The 27208-nt window shown below is 34.3% G+C and overlaps 1 protein-coding gene across 1 annotated transcript in view; it reads left to right on the forward strand.

Moving 5' to 3' along the window:
- Nucleotides 1-27208, forward strand: part of LOC134229227 (zinc metalloproteinase dpy-31-like) — a 38638-nt gene that overhangs the window by 9439 nt on the left and 1991 nt on the right. Inside the window, exons 5-15 of the mRNA XM_062710932.1 lie at nucleotides 176-251; nucleotides 340-546; nucleotides 8279-8420; nucleotides 8531-8671; nucleotides 8805-8905; nucleotides 9080-9219; nucleotides 9321-9442; nucleotides 9679-9835; nucleotides 19629-19717; nucleotides 24878-25082; nucleotides 27057-27191. Coding sequence (XP_062566916.1) covers nucleotides 176-251; nucleotides 340-546; nucleotides 8279-8420; nucleotides 8531-8671; nucleotides 8805-8905; nucleotides 9080-9219; nucleotides 9321-9442; nucleotides 9679-9835; nucleotides 19629-19717; nucleotides 24878-25082; nucleotides 27057-27191 — 1515 coding nt within the window. The remainder of the gene's footprint in view (nucleotides 1-175; nucleotides 252-339; nucleotides 547-8278; nucleotides 8421-8530; nucleotides 8672-8804; nucleotides 8906-9079; nucleotides 9220-9320; nucleotides 9443-9678; nucleotides 9836-19628; nucleotides 19718-24877; nucleotides 25083-27056; nucleotides 27192-27208) is intronic.

Consider the following 27208-nt stretch of genomic DNA (forward strand, 5'->3'; position numbering starts at 1 on the left):
CTAGCAGTGCTGTGTTTCAGGAAAAAACTTTGAAATGTGAAACAAATGCATTTTGATGATGTATATAGTGAATAATAACCCATATGTAACGGCCCCCGTTACAATTGTAGCAGCAGTAGTGAAAGCTTAAAGATATCTTAATGCTCAACCTTAATATGTTCAGACCTGGTTTCAGTTGTTGGTCCTACATCGGTAGACGAGAGGCACATAATGGTGTACAAGCTTTGTCAGCAGCCCCAAACTGTATGGTTGTACGTATTTGATTTACAATTAACCGTTTCAAATATCTTCTCTTGTATCATAAGACGTATGGATTTATGGGAGATTATAACTTTTCAGAACGAAGGTTCCTTGTTGCATGAACTGGGTCATGTAATTGGCTTTTGGCATGAGCACTCCCGGCCTGACAGAGATAGTCACATTAACGTGGAAAACGATTCAATAGAGGAAGGGAAATTGTTCAACTTCTACAAAAGCAGTTGGCAGAATGTGGAAACGAAAAACGTCAGTTATGATGTCAGCTCCATAATGCATTATTCTGCTACCGTAAGTTTATACACTTTTAAGTATTTGCTCAACACAAAATTATTCTGTATTTTAGACACTACAATTTTGTACTAGGTTACTTAAAATCTCTTCTAAGCTTCGACTTTTAGTAAGCAGTCCCTGACCGATATACACTCTAAGAATAAATTGAAAAAAATTAATAAAAATATGCAAATGATTTAATTCAATTATATGTCATTATCTGATAAGTATTTCGGAAATAAAAGGCCCGGGTGAATGAAGAGTCAAAAAATGCGTATATTTTCAATAATCGTGATTTATTTCTGCAACAGTTAAATGTTTTTGGTTAAGAAATTGAAAACATAAACAACTTACGATTGTTGTTTACCAACGATGAAATATCGTAAGCCTTACTGTAGGAAACCCTGTCATTGGTTCCTTTCTACTTTGTTGACGTCTGCCCTAGTTTGATCCCATGAAAATTTCACCCGTGAGCATTGCAAAAACCTTCGATTTACGATGGCGCTTTAATGTCGCTTGCTCAGGGTATTATTTCTTGTATAATATGCCTTCCCCTCTCAAACTTAAAGCATGGTATGGTTTTAGTCATATTTTATTCTATTCTTGTAATTTTTTACCATTTTGGGTGTGATAAAAAAAAAAAACAAGACCTTATCATGGACATCGAAATGCGAATTTTTAAACCTGACATTCCAAGGTAATTTTTGACTGTAAAGAAGATGGGCGCATTTGGCGTGTGATCTGCAGGAATCATTTGTACGAAACATTTATGGTTTAAATGTCAATGATTTGGTTGGCTGAACATAGCTGGTCAGATTTTACAAACACGTCCATAGTTTTTTTTTTTCATTTAGTTTGAAAGACCTTGGTATATGGTAACATCTATGCCCGTTTTTCCTAGGGGTACTATAACGTAGTAATGTTTCACAAAAAATAAACACCTAAAATATTTAATGCATAGATGCATGATACGTGCACATGTACATTATAGAATAGAAGATTGGAATTGATTTCGCTCGAGAACCAAACTGAACCGAAATTTATCTAATTCAAAATTTAAATACATCAGGACCTTATCATGGACAGAAATGCGAATTTTTAAACCTGACATTCCAAGGTAATTTTTGACTGTAAAGAAGATGGGCGCATTTGGCGTGTGATCTGCAGGAATCATTTGTACGAAACATTTATGGTTTAAATTCAATGAGCATAGCTGGTCAGAGGACATAAAACATTTTGGGTGAAATTTATCTAATTCAAAATTTAAATACATCAGGACATAAAACGAAACTGACCAAATAAATGGTTGTTTCATGAAAAAAAATTAAAGCCCCATGCCAGACTCGAACCAAAAACTTTTCGCTTTGAGCGGACTGAACAGGTAGCCCTACTCACTGAGCTATCAGCGCTACACGTATAAAGATGATTTAAAAAGGACAAAGAAGCACCACATTCACACATTTGGATTTTTGAGGGAAAAAGTACATTTTTCTTGGTCTCTCTCCAATCTTTTAAAAATGTGTATTCGTTTTTTTTTAATTAAAATACACACAAATAACCTTTCAAATCATGGAGAGAAGACCCAGAGATAGAAAATTTTTAGAAAAACGTGTTTAAAAATGTTCCATTTTGTATTAAATATCTGATCTGGCCAATTTTCAAGTTATGACTAAGGTTAAAAAAATTTGATAGTACGTTTAACTCCAAGATCAAGGTCAGAAGGTCAAGGTTACTGGTATTGAATGAAAGGTCTTGTCACAAGAATTACATATGTGAAGTATGAAAGCCCTAGCCCTTTCTCTTCAAAAGTTATTGCCAAGGTTAAAGTTTTTTCATAAGTTTGAAAATCTCCAAGGTCAAGGTCGAAACGTCAAGGTTATTGGTATCCAATAAATGCTCTTGCTTCAAAGAATACATATGTGAAGTATGGAAGCTTTGGTTCTAAGCGTTCAAAAGTTATGACCAAGGTTAAGATTTTATTTAAGTAGGTCTAACTCTAAGGTCAAGGTCAAAGGGTCAAAGGTCTTGATATCAAATGAAAGATCTTGTCACAAGGATTAAATATGTAAAGTATGAAAGTACTAGTTCTTCCCTTTAAAAGATATGGTCAAGGTTTATTTTTAAAAGTAGGTCATACTCCAAGGTCAAGGTCAAAGTGTCAAAGCTCTTGGTATCCAACGAAGCGTCTTCTTACAAGGACTACATATGTGAAGTATGAAAGCTCAAGACCTTACCGTTCAAAAGTTATTGCCAAGGTTTAAGTTTTTTTATTAGTACGTAAATCTCCAAGGTCAAGGTCAAAAAGTCAAGATTGGTAGCATCCAGTAAAAGGTCTTGCTACAAAGAATATATATGTGAAGTATAAATGTCCAAGTATCTACAATTCAAAAGTTATAGCCAAAGTAAAAATTTGATTTTTTTGAGTTAAAGTGGGTCAAATTCCAAGATGACGGTCAAATTTGGTGGTGCTCAAAGAAAGGTCTTGTCACAAGAAATACACATGTGAAATATGAAAGTCACAGCTCCACTAAATCAAAAGTTTTGGACAAGGTTAAAGTTTTTGCGGACAAACACACAAACAGAGAGCCAGACAGACGGACATGACAAAAACTATAAACCCCCGAAACTTCGTTTACGGGGGCATAAAAAGCTTGAATCTGTAACTGTCCGAATTTTCACAACCAGAGCTACAGTTCTGCAGCTATGATAAATTTATTTATACTTTAACGAAACTTTAGTAATAATAAGAAAAGTTGGCTTGTTATCATAAATTCTGTTATCACTCTCTATAGACCCTTTTCCTATGACATATTTTGCCTAGGAGTTATTCCCCTGAGCCGCCATCTTGTTGGGCAAAGTTGTGAATTTACCTCTTTGAGCAACCAATTTTTAATATGCATGCAAGAAATATATGTTGGAAAATATTTACAATTTTAAAATAGTGAATTAATAGAAGCCTTGACAAACGTATATTCATAAGAAAAATAGTGTTAACTTTACCTCATTAACCAGTATATCAAATTGAACTTGGTTGAATAATGAAGGGAACTGGATATGTTGCCCTACAATATGGCGGCTAAGGGGAATAACTCCTAGACAAAATATGTCATAGGAAAAGGGTCTAGTTGTCTGTCAATACGTTTTTCTCATAAACTATGTTTAATTAAATCGTACTTATATACTAGTATACATTATCTTAAACGGTCACAAGCATATCTTACAGTCACAGAGTTTCATCACCATTCAATACTATACCATTTTATAAATAATGCATGGTTATCACTGTAACTAAGCAATATGCCATGTTTATCTAATTCTAGAGACAAAGTGATTCGATTTCTTCATGCATTTATGAACAAATTTTTAATTGTAGAGTAAATGAAATTCTTCCTCTGTTTTTCCCTTGTTACAAACACTACTACGGAAGCCCATTTGTGCCAACCTGTATATAGAATGGAAAAGCGACATATAAAAGCAAACCTCAATATATAAAGGAAATGCGATATATATATAAACAAAACCTCGATATATATAAAGGAAATGCGATATGTATGTAGAACTCCAAAGTGTGATGGGACTCCAAAGTCCGATGGTCTACGCCAAACCCCGATGGTTTGACACGCCAAACCCCTATGGTGCTGAAAACAATTAACATTTATGACGTCATAATACTAATGCAGCAAACTATAATGCAGCACCATGCCAAGATTTTAAATAAGTATTTATAAATATCACTATGCGAAAACTAACCATTATCTCTCGGATAGGTGCGAAACTTACCCTAATCGCTCGAAAAGTGTGTAGGCCTAACAACTAAATAGATATCTAGATATCTTGGATGGGTGCGATACTAACCCTGATAACTCGACTAGTGTGCGAGGACTAACCCTAAATCAATTAAATTAAAAGGACTAACCCTAATCAGTTGAGTGGTGTGTGAGGACTAATCCTAATATCTCTGAAACATGTAAGCAATACACAAAATAAATAAAAGCGTATGCAAGGATAAATTCGTTTGAATGCAGGAAAATGGCGTCAAGGATTGACGTCGAATTATTGTGACGTCATAAACGTCGATTGTTTCTTCACACCATCGGACTTTGGTGTGTCAGACCATCGCACTTTAGCGCAGGGTGTCTTATAGGAAACGAGCCATCGGACTTTCGCGTGACCATCGGACTTTGGAGTCCGTACCGACAACAAACCATCGGGGTTTGGCGAGACCATCGGACTTTGGCGTCACCATCGGACCTTGGAGTCTTACATATATAAACAAAACCTCGATATATAGAGAGAAAAATATGATATATATAAACAAAATTTGGATATATATATAAAGAGAGATGCGAAATATATAAAGAGAAAATTTTCCATGGCCTGACCTTCAATGACCTTCAGGGATTCGCCAAAATCTGATAAGCGGCTCCCTGAGCACTGATTGAATGTAAACGGTAGATGTGGTTCAGTTTCAGGATGGTTTTCAGTGTTTTGCGTTTTCTTTATTTGTATATCTTAATTCATATGATGGTTAAAACTAAAGTGTATGAATAAAACTGCTATTTTTCTTACATTTCAAACGTGTTGGGGCAGAATAAAATCAAGACATTTTGCTCGATATGCTTATGTCATGGCAATAAATATTGGGTATTTTCATTTGAAATACATATAATTCAGTGCAAAAACGCACATCTGTAATTTCACGTTTTATAAGAATGATATAACTTTTTTAATTTGCATATAATCATGATAATTGCATTTATTTGCATTTATTTTATAATTGAATTTAAAATCTATAACAAGATTTTGACGGGGTTGTTATCATCAATTTGTCACTAAATTATAACGACATTATTTTTTTAAAAAAATGTTTACGTTGTAGTAATATCAACAACTTGGAACAATAATCCGCACTATAATTGATAAGTGTGCACTATTACTCCTTTCATTCATTCCAAAATACATAATATTTCTTTTTTTACACCCAAGAACCTTAAAATTAATTTTTAAAGGCGTGACTGTCGCCTTCTTCTCTAAAAATCCATCCTCACATAAAAAAAAATTATCTTCGTCTCTCGCATCTCTCTCCCATTCCGATTTTCAATTTGTTTACCAATCGGCATACAAGTATATTATACTTATATCATTAATTTGAATGTGGACATACAAAAACTAAACTTGTTAAGTCTTAATGCTGTACATTTATTTTCATAAATACTCAGTTAAATTGTTGGACCAGTATAATACTGTAAAGTTTTGTGAAAACGAAGTTTATCTCAAGTACATGTACACGTAAAGCCAATAAATACATAGAAAGGACGATTCACATCATATTATGAACTAATTAATAATCAAATGCTCATCTACTCCATTAAGTGCATTATTTTTAGTAAAGTTTCAAAAAGAGTTCCTTGATACATGTAAGAACAGAAGTCTCCTGATTCTGGGAACGCATAGTGTAATACAAGATTACTATCTCGGATCAGCCCCTGACAGGGCTTAATCTGTTTATAATCTTGATGGACAGCTGGGGAAGTCATGCAGTGGGAATTTTTCTCTTCATATATTTCGCATTTCTCTTTCTCCAAGTTTTGCTTACATATATATACACACATTTCTCTTTATATATATCATATATATCGAGGTTTTGTTTATATCTAACGCATCTCCTTTATATATATCGAAGTTTTGTTTACTAGTATATATATCGCATCGCATTTTCTTTATATATATATCGAGGTTCTGTTGATATATTTCGCATTTCCTTTATATATTGAGGTTTGCTTTCATGTATTGTTTTTCCTTTATATGTACAGATTGGCACTAATGGGCTTCCGTACATAACAAATACAGACGAGTGTGTATATGTTCCTTGAATGAAATTAGGGAACATACTCTTTTACTCATTTTTTTCTATTTATCTCTCCGAATTTTTTTTAAATTGTAAAAAAAAAAAATATTCGAGAGTTTTTTTTTATAGCTACTCTAAAAATGTTCATATTGGTCTTTATGCGTGCGCAAGCATCAGTGAAATTACTGTTTAAACCCATAAAGCCTAATTTTTTTCTTTTTATGAATCTCTTTGAACTAACAAAATGTATTAAAAGTGGAGAACTGATGATATTGTCAAATAACCATGAATTGTTCAAATCATTGTTCCTTGGATCAGATGGGGCCACGATAGAGATTATAAAGGTAGAATATTTAAAGCTCCTCAACAGTAAGTGCATGGTAAATCATTTTAGTTTGGAAGCATTCTCTGGTAGTGTAGATCTATTTTTGATCACATCACGATCCTCTGTATAGGATGGGCACAAAGGTTTTAAAAATACAGAAGAATGCATATATTTTGAGGGGAAATCTGATACAGAACAGCAAGGCCAAAGTTACACAGGTGAGCGGTGTGGCCCTTAGACCTTTATTTGAAAATCTACTCAAACTTTACCTTTTTGAACTTTAGTCGTAGAAATTTTATTTTATTAACACATGGGATCGTTTATTAAGATCAAATCAAACTAATATCTATAGAAATTTGGACAGTATTAAGTAGTTTTCTTAAGATTTCGATCACAGAACGATATCGTGACATTTTGCATTATCAAAGGGAAACAGTAATGTAGTTCAAAAGCCCGTGTGAAAATGGTGGGATTTTTCGTCCCAACCAAAATCTCACGGAAGGAAAGAAACTTTAAGGTATATCTCCTTACATTTTACATCATGGTAGAGATCGATAAAATGAAAAATCCCAACTGTGGCTTCACTTCGGATTTAAAGTCCTATCAAGAATTTTATTTTATTTGATGCCATATAGGAGAAATAAATCAGTTGATACTATGTTACATTGATGCTAGTAGTTTAAGAAAAGCTTTGAGCATAGTTTATATTAAAATTATGAAGAAATGTTGATTGATTGATTGTATGTTGTCTTACGTTCAATTTGAGAAGGCTTCTAGGCATTAATCCTTGCAAAAATCTATATTTAAACAGGAGAAGTGATTTTAAAATTTCATTTAATCAATTTTACGTTCAAAATACAAATTTGAAATCTAAGATAGAATGTACATAATTAACTCTGATACTGTAATGTTAGTTTATCAGAAAATAACTCTGATGATGAAATATCATTGTATAAAAAAAAATAACTACATAACTCTGACATTGAAATGTTATTTTATCCAAAAAATAACTTGATGGCTCTGATATTGAATTGTTATTGTAAAAGAAAATAACTAAATAACTCTGATAGCGAAATGTTATTTTATCAGAAAAAAAACGGTAAATAAGTCTGATATTGATATGTTGATTATTTTATCCATTCTTTCTTTCTTTTTATTATTATTATTATTACTGAAAACTGAAATGTTCCATTCAATTTCTTTTGAAAATTCTTTAAGATTCGTAAATAAAAAATGAAATAAATTCATCATTCTGAAGTAAATTTAGAAGCAAAAATAAGATTCCTTTTCCTCCTAAAGTCAAAGTACCCACTTATCTCAGTTAACCATATTTATGTGATGTTGAACAAGCAATTCTACCATTTTTAACATCTATACATAAAGAAATTTATTGACGTATACTTTAAATATTCTAATTACTTGTAGTCACAGACTTAACAAAATTTCTCCCTTAATTTGCAAAATTAAGAAATCGACTGTTTTTGCTCTACTGTCTTCTGATACTGAAATATTTAGAGGGGATGTATCGATGTCAGATCAAAAATTTGTATATTTCTTTGTAAATGGAATCATTCCAGGCATTTGCCGCTGTTCAGGGTGGTGGAACATTTGTTAAGCCGACACTTATTGCAAGGGACGTCCGCCTTCAACGTGCCCTTGGCCAAAGACAAGAGTTTTCTTTTTATGACGCAAAGCTTGCTAACTTGGCATACTGTCAAGGTAAAAAAGTAGTTTTCTGTATATTTTTCAGCAATGAAATAAAACGATAACTCATATGTAGTTAATATTCTAAATTACTTTATATAAAATATCATAACTTTTTCTCATAGACGTATGTGATCCTTCACTGTTGGCTAAGCCTTGTCTCCACGATGGTTACCAGGATCCCAAAAACTGTTCCAAATGCCGCTGTGCAGACGGGTTAGGTGGGGACTACTGCGAAAATGTTCAAATACATCCTCAGAGTACAGGTGAATTAGACTTTATTTTCAGTGTTAAACCTTGAATTTTATGGCTTCATAAATTTTTGTTCAATGAATTAAGTAGAGAAAAATATTCTTTAAAATGGTTTAAAATTTCTACCGAAACTTAATTTGGTTACAGTGGAAACTGGAGAAATCTTTGTTTCTGATAAACCCATAGTGATTTCTGCATATACAACTAGTGATTACAAGAAAGGGACTAAATTATCCTGGCTCTTTAAGGTACGTGATATAAAACATAAACTGAACGATCATGAATTCTTAAACAAATGGGGACTTTATGGATAATTTTTTTTACTCTGCTTAATAAAGTTTTCGGGACTTTTTTTCAGACTGTACCAAACAAAATCAATTTGAGTTTTTCTTCACAGCTAATAATTTTCTATTTTTTTTCAGACTGAGCCAAACAAAAACATCAAACTGACGTTTAAAGGAGATTTCATGATGTATTATAATTGCACAGATGATCCTAATGAGAAGTGCAGGGATTATGTTGAAGTTCGCTATTACCACAATCTAGCAAATCCTGGAGCAAGGTATATACAAGGTGCATGTATTAGAAAATGGAAAAGATAAGTTGTTTTCAGATGCGTATCTTCAACTCGCTTATTATATACAAAAATATTCTGATTTTCAGATTTTGTTGTTTCAATAAAAATGATAAAACCCCTCCCCTCTTATCAGAGGGGAATGAGATGCTGGTATTGATGCGCGCTTTTGGGGATGGTAAAAAAGGCTTCGAGGCGGAGGTGGTTTCAGGTAAAAAAAATCTATGAATGTTTAATACATATAAAATCCAACACAAATTATATATATATATTCAGGAAATCGGTATTGCTATACATGTATTTGTATCACTAGTATCATACAGTGCATGTATCATTGTCAGTTATTACATTTAAAGAAATCAATTCGAAAATAAATGGATGCAAGTTGTGTAAAAAAAATTCAATATGAAATAAAAAATAATTCATTTTTAACTGGTGTCCTATAAGAATATTGCGGCGGATATGGAAAGGATAGTCGAAGAGATCAGTCGTATATGCCTTGTTCCCGCCTTGTTCAAGAGACTTGTCAACAAGTGTGGGAGGAGAGGGAGGAAGTATCCTGTAAAACCTGGTACACATGGGCTCCAGACTGCAAAACAGAAGTGTAAGCATCCCCTTTATCTTTTTTCATATAATAAAACCAAAAGAAATCGAAAATTTTGGTTTTGTTTTAAACAAGAATATCAACAGTCTCGTTTAAAGTCATCATTTTGTAAATTCTATGGTCGATATAATGACCTTGTCATCTAATACAATTTATCATAAGGTCAAATGCTGGCTGGTTTTTCATAGTAATTGTTAGGTCATTATTCACACACTACATTGTCGACGGATTTTTCCGTTATTTCCCGATCATGACAAGGAGCACATGCAAGTGGGACCGGACGGCAGGGGATGCTCGCTCCTACAACCACCTGATCCCACCTCTTGATGCTTTTGAGGTGCGAGTTTGCTCAGCTCCATTTAGTAATTTTTAATGGACTTTTGAGCTTGAATACTATTCGGTATCTCCATATATCACATTCTATATTACTACTAGTATTTTACGAGGGCCGTTCAAAAATTACGCGGACTTGTTGCACAGAAAAAATATTTGACGACATAATTGGGCAAAATGTCACACATAATATAAAAGAATCTTTACTTATATGGTCTTCAAAATTTCATATCAAAATGTTGTAAATTGATACCGATTTTAAGTGATTTTTATGGAACGCCATCACTGCCTTATAGCATACAACTATGCATTTATTACGTCAATTTATCATTACGTGATGTGAACATATCTTTACGTTATGTCCATTTTTTATGGGATGATGAAATATCTGAACATCATGTCAATGCTGCATTACATGAAGTAAATACATCCTTTCATTATGTCAGCACTTCATAACTTGAAGTAAAAAACTCATTATGTGAAGTGATAATGTGTTTACATTGTGTTAAAACTTTATTACGTGAAATGAATGTTTCTTTACATCATTTCATTTCTTTAATATGTGAGGTCAAAATTGCATTACGTCAAGTAAATTGCGTTTTATAATTAAACTTATCATCACATGAAGTCAAAAGCCCATTCCTTTTTGAGAGTGTATATTTCTATTACATCAAAGTATTATTACGTGATATATATTTATCTTTATTTTACGGCGAGGGCATCATGATGTGAGGTGAACACATCTTACCTTTATGTCAGTGCTTTATTACGTGGTGTAAAAAGTGTATAACATAATGTGAACATATCTTTATATTATATCAACACTTTATTACATTATGTCGAAACTCCATACCGTGATGTGGATATATTATAACGTTATGCCAACTCTTTCTTATGTGATTTAAAAATATCTTTATATTGTGTTAACTCTTTATCATGTGGATTCCAAGTTCATTACCTGATGTAAAAATACATTTACATTATCTCAAAGCTGTATATCTAGTATATAATAAATGTTGACGACCCTGTTTTAATGACTGGTAAGAAGGGGGGGGGGGTCGTGATTGATTAGGACAAATTACAGGCACATAATATCAACCCCCTCTTTTCCCAGACATAACTTTACTATAGAAAATGTAATGTTCATTGAAACTGTACAGCCCCCCCCACCCCCACTTCTTGTTGAAATATAGTCCACTAAGGGTAATATAATAATATAATATATCTGGAAAAAAATAGGATTGATTGAAGTTGGACCACTCTCCCCCAAATAGGATTTTCGGGCTTGGACATTTTTTTTCTTGGCTTGTCTAGTTTTTTCGGATAAATGATTTTTTTACTGGCTGACCTCCTCTTTCAAAAAAATGATGCTACGTCACTGGAGTTAGTCATTTTTTTTAATCATTCCAGGGCCAGAATTCTATTACAAAAATCTACCAGTCGCTCATCTAAATCAATTGAATATGCCTTAGTAAGCATGCATGGGCACATATCAGTGGCAGATATGGGAATGTTGAACAAGGAAGGGGGACGGTATATGGGCGGAAAGCGGAGAAGCTCTCAGGCTTTATAGTTTTATAGAAAAAAGTTTTCAACTTAATTCAGCTAAACTTAATGTGAAACTAATGCAATGTCCTACAAAGTTTAAGACTTTTATGAAAAAAAAAAACAATTCAAAATAAAAAGAAAAAAATGGTTGCTGCACGACTCATAATATTTGATTTATTTAATTATCAGATTAAAGTAAACACCATTGAATTTCGACGTGACTTTCATTCACAGTCGCAGTGTTAAGGCTTTGCATGTTTCAAGATTGTCAATCATTTATCGCTTAAAGTTCATTTAAAGATGTCATTCCGAAATCGCTGAGAATCTCTTCTACGACAGTTTTCTCTCCCGCCATTTTAGTGCTTGCGGAACGCGGAAAATACGTTATGCTCATATAAAGGCCGAGGATACCCGCGTTCGCATAACGTAATAGTGAATCGACATAATGTAGAAGAGTGCGCACAGTATGGCATGAGCTTTTCACATCAGTTAATAAAAACTAAGATTGTCATGAAAAGTAAACATAACGAAATGCAAGTTGACGAAATAAAATTGTAGTATGTGAAAATGTCATAAAGAGTTGATATAATGTAAAGGAAAGTTAACACGATGCAATAGTAGTGTGGGTTAATGTCATAAAGAGTTGACATAATGTAATGGAAGGTTGGCACAATGCAATAGTAGGGTGGGTTAATGTCATAAAGAGTTGACATAATGTAATGGAAGGTTGACACAATGCAATAGTAGTGTGGGTTAATGTCATAAAGAGTTGACATAATGTAATGGAAGGTTGGCACAATGCAATAGTAGGGTGGGTTAATGTATAAAGAGTTGACATAATGTAATGGAAGGTTGACACAATGCAATAGTAGTGTTCTGCTATAAGGCAGTGACGGCGTTCCATAGATTTTTCAGGACATATCTTTAAGTCACGGAGCAGCAAAATCTTCGACGTCACAGGCATTATAAAAAAAATATGTAATTGAGCTTGCATTTTCTCAACATTTTCCCAAGAGTACCTTTACAGTTTGAGTTACTTTATCTACTCAACATCCAAACACCATTTTTTGTCAAGCTTAACATCTATTAAACAAGTAAAGAATATTTTTTTTTGTTTTAAAACCAAAAACTGCAGGTATTTATGAGATATAGTATCACCGTGTTTATCCCAACATGCGGGGTGTATACTATGTTGTGCGCGGGGTCTATGCTTCCGAAACGAGAGAAAGGGGGTCGAGGTACGTTCTTTGTCCGTTTTCGCAACTTACGGATATTTTCCCCCAGAAAGCATGTGCCTACGGAAGAAAGCATTATCTAAAGAGTTTATGGATACCTATGAATCCACTGTACACCTTCTAGTTTTATCAAACACCTCAACACAATTCCGAGGATCGGAGCAAGATTGACGCTACACTGTGTTTATGATCAAATATCAGAACAAAGCTTTGCTTTATCATCATTTTTATATTATTGTTAAATACATGTTTACAATATAAACGTTTGTACAAATTGCATGTCCGTAAATAAAACAGTCCGTATATCAAGATATTGACGAAAAATCAATGTTGTGTCCGGGGTGTATGCAACATGCTGTACGTGGGATGTATACCCCTTTCTTTTTACTCTATAGTATCATTGTCTGTAATATCATTAAAAATTACTTAACAAATGATTTTTATAAAAGTTCTATTAATTTTTTAAAATTATTCACCAGAATAGCACAACTTCAGGTTCATGAATTCGATTTACTGGAAAAAATTGATACATGTTCATCGCAATTTTGACTTTGCATGCATATGGAATTATAAATGTACAGGATACTTTGTTTAACTGTTTCATGTGATGACCAACAATCTATCCCTTCTTTCGATTTAAAGGCACCTTATTCAGATCCTTCCTTAATAAATACTTCACATATGCATGATTTTGAACATTAGAATTTTCTCATAATTTCTGTTAAATTTTTAAAATATTTTTAAATGACATTGAAAAAAGGCTTTTTGTAATGTCATAAACAGCGTTCTCCTTCATGTAGTATCTATATGCTGTGTACTTTGCCCCCAGGAGCCCATATTTGGCAGTAAAATATTTGTTTATATTGAGGCATTGTATTGAATTGAGTACATATTTTCTAGGTATTGGCCCGGGGAGGGTGTGTTTGTGCCTTAGGTCATTTTTTTTTGGGGGGGGGGGGTTACTTTATTACATGTATGTATACGATAATAAATTAGAGGAGGGGTGAACATTAATTAATATTAATTACACGTCAACGTTAAAATTGTAATTGTACCCAAAACAGTTTTTCTTTTCAATTGTGCATGCTCTCAGAAATTGTCGTCCCTTATTACAAATGTGCTTTTTTATAACCGGCTTTACATGTTTATATTGTGATTTGTAAAATATGAAATCTTTTCAGACGAGGAAAAATGAGTCCATATATTGCGAAAATTGAAAGGAAAATTAATATATCATACAGACACATAGTATTACCCCCTTTTTGTTCCAGACATAACTTTTCACTATAGAAAATGGTCATCGAAAAACAGGTTGCCCCCTCCCCCTTTTGTTACAGCATAGTCAAATAATGGTTATGTAGTATGTTTAAGTAAAAAAAAGGCGAATTGGTACTGAAAAAAGATGGGACCTACAATACCATCTGAAATAGGAGTTTTGAGTCTCGATAAGTCCCCCCCCCCCTTTTTTTTTTTTTAAAGCTAGTCAACTTATGTCAAATTTTTTTCAGGTACCCCCACCCCCCTTCAAAACAGATTCTACGTCACTGTCATAAATGCTTAAAAATAAATGTATTAATAACATAAATGTTGCAGAAACAAAAAATAAGATTTTTTCATAATACACCATTCACGTAGTGTTTCTATTATTTTTAAAAGGCTAAATACAATGTTAATAGATTAAAATGAGCTGAGAGGCAAAGTGTCCTTAATGCAGGGTTGGGGGAGGGCGAGAGATTTTATGATTACGTAGATTTAGACCATTGCGTCATCCTACGATGTAGCATTAATTCAGATAACAATCACTCCTTGCACACCTAGCGCCTATTATGTTTAAATATGATCGTTTCTTTTTAAAATTAAAAGAAAAAATTCTTTTGATTTTTAAAATTTAGTTTGTTTTATACTTCAGTACGTTTATGGAAATAACTTTATGGTTCAGTATTAGTATTAAGGTCTTTTTTTAACAATATCTGTCACTTATAAACCTGTGTGAATAATATTTCCATTGATACTTCGTATCAACAATCCTTAGAAAAATATGGGGTATACACCCCGCGTACAACATGTTGCATACACCCCGGACACAACATTGATTTTTCGTTAATATCTTGATATACGAACTGTTTTATTTACGGACAATTTGTACAAACATTTAGATTGTAAACATGCATTTAACAATGATATAAAAATGACGATAAAGCAAAGCCTTGTTCTGATATTTGATCATAAACACAGTGTAGCGTCAATCTTGCTCCGATCCTCGGAATTGTGTTGAGGTGTTTGATAAAACTAGAAGGTGTACAGTGGATTCATAGGTATCCATAAACTCTTTAGATAATGCTTTCTTCCTTTCTTCCGTAGGCACATGCTTTCTGGGGAAAAATATCCGTAAGTTGCGAAAACGGACAAAGAACGTACCTCGACCCCCTTTCTCTCGCTTCGGAAGCATAGACCCCGCGCACAACATAGTATACACCCCGCATGTTGGGATATACACGGTGAGTATGATATTGGTGACTCTGACTCAGTCACGTTCTTTACAGTCCGGATAAAGTTTTCGTCGAGAATCTTCTTCCCGTCCTCCCGTATAGCCTTTTTTACAGAGGTCTAACGGTCTAAAATTTGAATTTGCTATTTATGGACGGATGTCACGAATACCCTAGTTTACTACATGTTTTGTTATGCATATTTTGGATCTATGTTGGCGATATCTCGAGCATTACACATAATTTAACAAAAGTGTGGTGAGCTGTCAATTCAGGAAATGTCATTTTCACAGTTATTTTCACGGGAATCACATCAGAAAAAAAAATCACTATATTTCTGTTAGTATTTCAAATATCACGTCAGAAATCTAAGTACATAACAACAGAACAATTTAAAGATACATTTGAGAAAATTGTCGAAAAATATTGCGAATTATAGAAAATTAATGAGTTAAATTTTCGATTCTGCATGCTTTTGCTGCATTTTTTTTGTCGTGCTCCGTATCCTCCATCAGCGATATCAACATACAGATTATTTAATTAGAATTTTTTTAAAATACAGAAATTTTGCCGAAAATTTATTGGACTCTTTAAGATACATATTTCTGAGAAATTTCATAACTATATGACGTCTTTAAGAGTAAATAATAGCTCAGTCCGCGTAATTTTTGAACGGCCCTCGTATGACTTGTCCAAAGGCCCGAGAAGATTTTCTTATGGAAGAGCGTCTGGCATATCTGTCTTACTGTCCTGTATTTTCTTCTCTCTTTTTAGCTCACCTGAGCCGAAGGCTCAAGTGAGCTTTTCTGATCAAAATTTGTCCGTTGTCTGTCGTTGTCGTCGTCGTTGTCGTTGTCGTTGTTGTCGTCGTAAACTTTTCACATTTTCATCTTCTTCTCAAGAACCACTGGGCCAATTTCAACCAAACTTGGTACAAAGTATCCTTGGGTGAAGGGGATTCAAGTTTGTTCAAATGAAGGGCCACGCCCTTTTCCAAGGGGAGATAATCATGAATTTGTTAAAAATTAATGGCATTTTTAAAAAATCTTCTTCTCCAGAACCGCTGGGCCAGGAAAGATGAAACTCATGTGGAATCATCCTCAGGTAGTGTAGATTCAAGTTTGTTCAAATCATGACCCCTGGGGCAAAGGTAGGGCCAAAATGGCCGACCCAAGTTTTACATAGGAATATATATGAAAAATCTTTAAAAATCTTTTTCTCCAGAACCACTGGGCCAGGAAAGATGAAACTCATGTGGAATCATCCTCAGGTAGTGTAGATTCAAGTTTGTTCAAATCATGACCCCTGGGGCAAAGGTAGGGCCAAAATGGCCGACCCAAGTTTTACATAGGAATATATAGGAAAAATCTTTTAAAAATCTTCTTCTCCAGAACCGCTGGGCCAGGAAAGATGAAACTCATGTGGAATCATCCTCAGGTAGTGTAGATTCAAGTTTGTTCAAATCATGACCCCCGGGGCTAGGGTGGGGCCAAAATGGCCGACCCAAGTTTTACATAGGAATGTATAGGAAAAATCTTTAAAAATCTTCTTCTCCAGAACCACTGGGCCAGGAAAGATGAAACTCATGTGGAATCATCCTCAGGTAGTGTAGATTCAAGTTTGTTCAAATCATGACCCCCGGGGCTAGGGTGGGGCCAAAATGGCCGACCCAAGTTTTACATAGGAATATATAGGAAAAATCTTTAAAATCTTCTTCTCCAGAACCACTGGGCCAGGAAAGATGAAACTCATGTGGAATCATCCTCAGGTAGTGTAGATTCAAGTTTGTTCAAATCATGACCCCTGGGGCAAAGGTAGGGCCAAAATGGCCAACCCTAGTTTTACATAGGAATATATAGGAAAAATCTTTTAAAAAGTCTTCTTCTCCAGAACCACTGGGCCAGGAAAGATGAAACTCATGTGGAATCATCCTCAGGTAGTGCAGATTCAAGTTTGTTCAAATCATGACCCCCTGGGGCTAGGGTGGGGCCAAAATGGCCGACCCAAGTTTTACATAGGAATATATAGGAAATATTTTTAAAAATCTTCTTCTCCAGAACCACTGGGCCAGGAAAGATGAAACTCATGTGGAATCATCCTCAGGTAGTGTAGATTCAAGTTTGTTCAAATCATGACCCCCGGGGCTAGGGTGGGGCCAAAATGGCCGACCCAAGTTTTACATAGGGATATATAGGGAAACCTTTTAAAATCTTCTTTTCAAGTACTTCAGAGCTATGATTAGTGATATTTATATGGAATCATCCTCAGGTAGTGTAGATTCTAGTTTGTTCAAATGATGAATGCCTGGAGGGGGGGGGGGGTGAGTAAATTCAAGCCCGATGTGCTCAGGTGAGCGCTGTGGCCCCTGGGCCTCTTGTTCTATTTCTTGCCGCTAACCATCGGATCAATATCAGGCAAAGATGCCACGATGCATACAACGGTAATGGAACATCAACATTGTTTCAATCGCCATACGTTCTATCAATTTAAGATAACACAATGGGGGGGGGGAGTGTTCTACTAATTCTTTTTGGATCATGAATTTTTAAGAATAGTGGAATTGATCTCAAACTTTGTAATACACTGTATATTTCAAATTTATTTTCTTTTAGATCCATGGGCAATTACTTAGATACCAAAGATTTACAAGTCTTTGATTTTCAGCGTACTAGAAAGGTTTATTAAATCAAATATGGGAAACGAAAAATAATAATCATGCTCAAAAGTCCATTGAAAATACAAACTGGAGCAGAGGAAAGCACATATTTCTAAAACCTCAGAGGTAGGATCAAACACTAAGTGAGAGTTGGTGCAAAAGTGATGAAAACCTAACTTTTGTTAGTATACGGCAGTAGTGAATCAAAGACACCATGTATATAAGGTTAATTTTAAGTTAAGACTAATTTACATGACTGTCAAGTGTATTGTAAATTTCTCATTATCTACGGAAAAGTGTTCTCAATAACAGACTATCGGTATGATGGTATTTTTCCCTAAAATTCTATCATTTATGAAATAAAATGATCAAGTAAAATAGAGTGCTTGTTTGGAATCTGTTTGTCCCCACTGTTGATTTGAAATACATATGTGTATTATTCAGCCCTGGCATTCTTTGATGAAGTAAACCTTTGTTTTCAACAGCATAAATAAGACCACAAACGGTGCATTCTACTCCATTAGCATCATAAAAAGATATGTAGTTTAGATTTTCCCAAGTTTTGTTAAATAAGCTCTGTCCAGCACGATTGCTATAATAAAAGTTTGTTATAAAAAAACATTACGGCATTTACAGTTTTTGACAGAAAATTATGAAATTGAAATTGTGGGATCGGAAAAGGAATCTTCAATGTGTCTCTATTAAGAGAGAAGAAAAGTATTTGTAATACTTCTAAATAATAACGGCACCAATGGTCGATACAATGACCTTGTCAGCAAATATAATTTATCACACTGAATTTTCAATGGATTTTTCCCGTTCATTTCCGATCATGACAAGGAGCACACGGCCGGTGTGACCGGGTGGCAGGGGATGCTCACTCCTCCATGACACCTGATCCCACTTCTAATGTTTTGGAGGCCCATATTTGCTCTGCTCCTTATTTGTATTGTTTAACGGATTTTTGAGCTTGAATACTATTCGTTTTCTTATATTTCATGCAAATGTGACATGGGATTATGTAATGTAGAAAAAAATCTCAGGAAAACCAAAACCAAGTCACTCGGATGACTGTTGTGGCTCATGTACTTATTTATAGTATAATGTATTGTTTAAAGCAATATGAGCTGCAAATTTGAAGTCGGAATTATTTTGTTGCAAGATTGTAATTAAATATTTCTGAAAATAGTATAAATGAATATTTCAGAAAACAGAATAACAACATTAATAAACTTCTAGTGTTCATATTTGTGATGGAAGAACTATTTATAAGTTTGAATTAAAGCAGAATTACATTATTGTCATCCTGTACAATTTTTATCTCTGGTCATAAAAGTTTAAAATACAAACAACTTTATCATAAGAGCACATTTCAACATCAAAATAAAATTATCAAAAAAAAAAAAAAAAAACAGCTCATATTGCTTTAAAAAAGTAAAGTTTTACATAATAAAACAAAAAAATGTCTTATTGCTGCAAATGGTATTTTTCTCATATATTATTTACAAATTTTTATGTATTTCACCTACATCTAGAATGGTAAAGAAATCCAGGCCTGCTTTGTGTCCTAGATCCACATATTACTGCGCTGACGGCTTCTTCTTTGATGGCCAATTATGTGTTGGTAAGACTTTTTTTTTTGGGGGGGGGGGGACTGCAAATGAAGATTTCTAAAGTAGATCTATTGGGCCTGAAAGTCCTGAAAAAAAAATTAGAAAAGCTTCAGTGACTATCAAATAAAAAGCATGATTTTAGAGTTTGTGTAAATGAGGGTGAAAAACTCAAACGCAAGCACATCGAAAGGACGCAAACAATCATCTTGAAAAAAAATGGATACTACGTCATATTACAGGAGGAGAGTCGGTAATTGCCATGATTTTCCAAGAGCTCTTCGTCTGATTCATAAGGACTTAAAATCTTGCCCAGGGCTACAAAACTTATACCAGCTCACTTTTATCTTAGTCTCACTTTTCCATTTTGTATTCCTTTTGTATAAGAGAGACTTAGATCAAAGTAAGTTTTTCTAAGTTTTATGGCCCCGGGACCTTGTCGCGTGATTCTTTCTTGAAATATGAGAGATTCAAAATTCAGATATCAAAAACGTTCATTAAGTTGCAGCTTAATTATAAGGTCACCTGCGTCGCTGGTTAACTTTGCAATTTTCGGTTTCTTGAACCACTAAACCAATTTCAACCAATTTTGGCATATGGCGTCAATAAGTACAAAAATTGTGACTTCATGACCCAATGTGACCTTATGGATGGGATTAAAACAGTAAATATAAGTACTACTGTCTCTGCTCTTGTGTATTTACATGCAGCAGATGAGTACATTTACCCTTGTTTAGTTTTAAAATTATCTCATAAGACAAAATTTCCCTATATTGCTTTGCAATGAAAACCTTTAAATGAAATCTTAAGAGAAATTTATACATGTATGGAATGTCTAACAGGAAATTATTTAAGGAATCACTGTCTAGTTCGTATAGTATGCCAGGGCATCAACGATAGTGTGAAACATAGGATAATTTGCATAACGGGCGAAGCCCATCGTTGATGTCCCTGGCATACTATACGAACTAGACAGTGATTCCTTACATTTCCGTTTCACTGTGAAATAAAATTGTAGATTTATATTTTAAAAACGTAGACATAGATTTAAATTACATGAAGACTCCCTTGCCAATTTGCATAGCCCTCTCCCACTGACGCCAAACACAAAGGCAGCTGCACGAGATTTTCATGCATATTTGGCATCCTTAGCGTCAGACACAGAGACAGATGCGCACGAGATTTGCATGCATATTAGGTCTCCCTAGCTCCTGACCTTTCGACTTACATTCCGGCAGGTTTATCAAGAAATTAACTCCGCTAAGTTTCTAAGAGTTATCACAGAGACAAAAATAAGAAATGGAAATATTATGATGTACATGTTGAATGTGTTTACACATGTTTCACTACTGCAGGCAAATGCGAGCTAGGTAAAACATATAGGATTATTTTTTAGATTTGGCCATTTATTTAGAAATACAAGATCGAAACTAATCGGAAAATCAAAAATGTTGAATTTACATTTTAACCAAAACATTCTCATATCAAAACAGAACACAGTTAATCACAAATAAAAACTTAAAGCGAAACACGATTCGTAAAAGGAATGTGTCCACCATTTTTGATCGGATTCTCGCTATAATAATAATAATTTATTTATTATAGTGACTTGTGTAATACATTATATAAATATTGCATGTAGTGGAGTGTAACATTGAAAATTTTCACCCAAAGAAAACCATTGTCAACCGAGGCGCAGCCGGGGTTGACAATGGTTTTAGAGGGGTGAAAATATTCAATGTTACACTCAACGACATGCAATATTCATTATATTATACTGAATGTTTTATACAAATACATATAACAGTGAACCGTGCGCACATAAATTCTGCGCAGTCGCTATTTTTTGTAATACCACCCGTCGTCAAGCAATGTTGACTGTTGCTACGCTGGAGGGCGTGGCTTCATTATTCAGCGGGTAATAGTGTTTTTTAGCAAATGTTTCTCGACCAATCAGATTCAACTAATTTACATGAAAGTATGATATCATGAGATAGTTCATCTTAAATATAAAAATACAAATACTTTACACCCGGCCCTTTGGACCTATAAGTCACCTGGATTTAAATCTTATACATCATCTTCACGGACTTATATGTATGGACATTGTATGTACATGTAAATCGTTTATATTAATTTAATTGCGCTCCTGAGAATGACAAATTATGTTTATCAAGATAACATTTTACTGTCACAGACAGATGTCTATATCTATGATAATGACTAGAAATGCTCTTGTTGGTCATGTTGGTCAATTTGCACTGCTTGTCGCGGTATGATTCGTCCACTTGCATTGACCCTTAGTAATCTCCCCTGTTCCCGCGGTAAATTTCTCAAGATAGTGCGTGCATTTATTTCCATTAACCGTTCAATGCGAAATTTACTGCTTCTGATAAAAGTTTCTTTGTATAAATCGGTTCTTTTAACTTCATCTTGTTTCTAAGCACACAGATTTTTTCTTCTTTGTTTTGGAAACTGATTTTGATGAGGCCGGGTTTATTCGGAGACCTTGTTGGCAGCCGGACTGCGCCTGTTATCTGAACGTATTGTGATACAGTTTCTCTAAGTGCTTTAATCAAATTTTCAGCTTTTTGCATGACGTTTTCATCTTCAGTGACAGGGATACCACTAGCTGTGATAGTAATCTCATTGTTATCTAGCGGATCTAACGAGTGTCCGGTGGTTCCAAGGTGATTACTGTTATCTTTAGTGACATGTTTCTCTAACTTGTCCAGACGTGTTTGTATGGATTGTATGGAAGTGAGGATTTGATCAGTGCGATTTGTCTCTTGAGCAATATCTAAAGCTATCTCATCCTTCAATGATCGTATCTTTTTTTTCAACATTTTCCATCAAATCAAATTTTAACTTTTCTAACTTGGACTCAAACATGCGCTTCATACTTTCCTGATTATTCTTCAAATCAAGAACTACAGATAATAGTGTTTCTAATTTTTTTGACACAGAGTCACAGCTTGTTTGGTTTGACGCCATGTTTAAATATTGTCCACTGACCTTTCATGGAAAGTGAATGAATCAAATACGCTACTAGGTAGTTCACTGTCAATTTCACTTCTTATACAGTAAATCACTCACCGTTGTATCTCGCTCGACCCGCTCGTGAATACTGTTCAAAGTGGTGTCCTCGGCTTTAAAATATTTACAATCGGGACTGACTTCACTCCCGCTATTACTGCTGCTACTTTTGACCTTTTCCCTCTTCTTCTGCTTGTTTTGTCTATTTCCAGTCATTATATTTAGTTATGTCAAGATATGATACTAGTTCATACGGTTTTAGACGCATTTTATACCCAAAACTCGGAGCACCGAAAATTAACGTCCATACACCAAGTCACGTGACACCATGAGGATCCCTGAATAAAGCGACTGACTTGGTCACTGTTCAGTGTAATCATTCGTCACCTGTGTAGACGGACGTATGCTGTGCAACACTCGGTAGCGACAAAAAAATAACTTTACTTCTTCTTATCTTTTAAAGGAAGATGTTCAGCTTTAACAAAGGAGTAAAATTGCCATACGCATTGGTACACAGTCGCTTTGAAAATTATAAGAAAATATGTTTAAATGTGTTAGGTTACATGGTAGGAAAAAATTAAAAGAATCACAATTTAGTAGTACTGTAGGACTGGAATGGTTTCCAGTAATTTATAAGACTTGATTTTTTTTTGGGGGGGGGGGGCGTTGTTTAACATCCCTTTTAGAATTTTCCACTCATATGGAGACGCCACCATTTGCCATTGGAAAGCTGCAAATTTTATCCTCTACTCGGCACTTGAGTGAGGTATTTTTTCGTGCCAGCACCTACTGCGACACGGGACCTCGGATTTTACGGTCTCATCCGAAGGACCTGTCTCTGCGTCCCACAGTGGGATTCAAACCCGCGACGGAAGGATCAACTTACTTTGCGACTCAAGAGCAGAGGCTCTGACCACTTCACCACGTGGGCGGCACAATTTTGTATGTAATTATTTTTTGCATAAAACAATTTATTAACTTCTTTAAAATATGCAAGCAATGAATAATAAGTTGAAAATAAAGTTGCATTAATTAATACATGTATATCTACAATGAATTCTCTAACAAAACATGGACACTTTTTAAAAAAACAAGAAAAACGTGATAATTGCTGCGGATGACTTTTTGAAGACGAACGACATGAATATTTCGGCAGCAAATCTATGTAACAGAAACAAACCTACTTGGTGGTAAAACAATCACACTTGCATTTATACGTAAAACTGTTGGTGCTACAACAAAGACATTTCATTTCTTTCAAATCAAATCTTGGCTACTAACTAAGAGACCAGAATTATTCAAAATTGCTATAACTACAGTATGTAAAAAATAAATTATTTAAACAATACAGTAACTTTATTTTCCAAGACAAAACTAAATAAAGCATTAGTTTTAAGTCACGGGATATCAAGGAAAACAATTTAATCTTGCATTTCTAATATACAGTTATTAGTCATTTAACTTCTTGACATTTTCTCTCTCTCCCCTCTCTTTCTTTCAAAATATATATAATTTCATTGCACTACCATTACATATGAAAAAAAAAATAAGAAAAAAAATGCAAAAATGATTCATTCCAGGATTCGAACCCATTCTCTGGTAAAAAAAAAAAAAAAAAGTACTGGTTGGAAGCCCACAAGCATATCCACTAGACTATTTCGGACACGATGGTTTTCCAGTGTTATTTAATGTACACATTTTGCATTTCGTTTGGATAATAATTTTCATTCAATTTTTTGCGTTATTCAAAAAAGTGCCTCATTGAAACAAAAATCGGAAATGGCAGTTTTGAAGAAAGTTCCTCCTTCTTTGTGTATATGTAAAAAAAAAAATTTTTTTCAAGGAGGCACTTTTTCAGAACAATGGGGATTCCCTATTTAAAATGGAAAATCTGATATCTAATCTGAGACTAATTTTCACATCATTTAATGGCAAATTGGAAGTCAATACGCAGCTTCCAAATATTGTTTCTCGTTGTGTTTTATATATTGTTGCATTTGAAAAAAATAATATGGGTTTCTTCAACATAAAAATTCTTCTTTTAATCTGCTACAAATTTAGGGAAAATAACAAAAGAACTGCAACACCCTCTTTGAGATTGAACTTTTCCGTTTTTGGTAATAGTGTTGTTGTTACAGGATTAACCAGTACCTTTACATTACCACCTTCTCAGACGACTCACACGGTAACTCTCCAGGAAAACAAACTATCTTCAACCAGCAACGTTCTGTACGACGCTGTCGGTTGGACGACATGGTCATCCTGGAGTTCCTGCAGCGCTACCTGTGGTGGATGTGGAATTCAAACAAGGGATAGAACTTGTGAAGATTCCCAATTATGTGGGTTAGTACGTCCAACTTCAATTACATATAACTGAACCGATCTTAAAATTCTTGTCATTTATGAAGTGAATGATAATTTTTTTTTTTCAATTTCAAATCATTTAAAGTGTATTTAAATGCAATACAAAACAGTCACCATTTTTACATGAAGTAAACCTAGCCCTTTGATATTGGAATATATTAAAAAAAATGTTAATCTTCTTCTTAAGAGAGACAAAGCCAGTAAAGGTGAAATATGCTGAATATTCTGTGGAACTCTAGATTACGAATTGTTCAAATTGTGACTCTTTGGACTAGAGTAGGCCCCAATAGCGGATCATTGTTTAACAATGAAATATATACATGTATGAAAAAATGATCTAATTTTAACCTAATTTTTTTCTCAAGGACCACTAGGCCAGAAGAAATGATAAATTTTTGGAAGCTTTGCGATCAAGTGCAGATTCTAAATTGTTCAATCCATAACCTTCATGGTAGCCCTCTTCGACTTTTTTTTTTTTATTCTGATGTTTTCTGGAGAGGGCTACAATTTCAAAGCATCCCCGTAATGGTGCAAATAGATTTTTAAATACGGGTGATTGCAGGCAAAATAAATTGTTTTCACATTCAACTTACTTCTCTTAAGACGAATTTTTTATTCACTGTCAACAACATAGCCCGTTAAACGCGAAAAACATGTAAAATGAATTTGCGTGTTTACCAGTGGCTCTACTCAGCAGCCATGACAGTTCACGCGTGATGCACAGAGACTTTGAATTGAAATTTAGAACACCTTAAGAAAGGAAATGACGGTGTTTATAAAGATTGTCCTGAATGGTATCACAGAAACATTGATAAATAAAACAATTTCAAGTGTTATTTTTACGCAAACCTCGATATTTATGCTTAAAATAAGGGGATTCCTGAAAGATCCACTCCTATAGATCCTAAATTATCATTGGCTGTCTCAAAATAAAATCTATCAAGGTTAGTAAACATGGCGGATAAATTCAAGTTGTGATGTTGATATACACGAAAAATAATTAATAAACATGTATGGATCGTTATGAATATTTTTGGATCGATTTATGTCTTGCATAACTACATTTTTGGAGTCCAGGTAAGAAATGTTAACAAAATAGCCATTTATTGATAATTTGAGCCGAAATCTGTGCGGGGGTGATTCACTCCCGCACTTGTACCATTACGGAAATCCTTAAGAGTTGTAACCCCCACCCTCAAAAAAAAAGGGGGGAGAGGTCTACATTGTTGCAGCTACCTCCATGGGTAATGTGGGGCCACAGTAAGGGATCAAAATTTTACATAGGAGTACACAGAACAAAAAATCTTTAAATATTTTTCCTCTCAAGATCTTCTGAGCCAGAAAAATAAAACTTATTTGAAGGCATTGTGAACAAGTGCAGATTCTCAATTGCTAAAACCATGACCCCCGGGATAAGGTGGGGCCACAGAAAGGGATCGAACTTTTGTATAGGATGCAGAGGAGAAATCTTTTAAAAAATTTTACTTAAGAGCTTCTGGGCCAGAAAAAAAATGAAACTTTGTAGCTTTGTGAACGATTCTAAATTGTTCAAACCAAAACTCTCCAGGGAAAGGTTGGGGATTAAATTTAACAAATTGAAAAAATCTTGAAACATTTTATTCTAAAGAATAGTTTATATGAATATTACAAGGTATGTTTTATTATAGCAGAACAGACTTTGAATGTGTTGAGGACCCTAAGCTTAATCTAGGTGTTTGATATCATTTGTTTTTATATAAATATAGGGTTAAAGTGAATACGATCGTTGTAAATGATAATAATAATAAAAGTAAGACTTTTATACATCTGTAGAATGATAATTATGGTTAGTATTCCACATCTGAGAGCTCTCTATTCTTGATCATGTTTTGTATATACCCAAAGGAAACCATCTTGCTGAATTGATAAATAAAAGGTTTGTCTGAATAGTCAATCGGTGTGTTCTATATTTAGGGGTAAAACTTACGAAAGAGAGGCTAAACAGTGCGGATTACAGCCTTGCGATAAAGATAAAGTGTCGAACAAATGCACTCGGGAAATTGAAAAGCAGCAACTTTGTAGTCCTTTATCCATGGATATATGTGTCACGTAAGTTATCGAGCTCC

The sequence above is a fragment of the Saccostrea cucullata genome, unplaced genomic scaffold, assembly GCF_032062105.1.
Source record: "Saccostrea cucullata isolate Sc308-1 unplaced genomic scaffold, CSIRO_AGI_Scuc_v1 ctg526, whole genome shotgun sequence".
Lineage (NCBI taxonomy): Eukaryota > Metazoa > Mollusca > Bivalvia > Ostreida > Ostreidae > Saccostrea > Saccostrea cuccullata.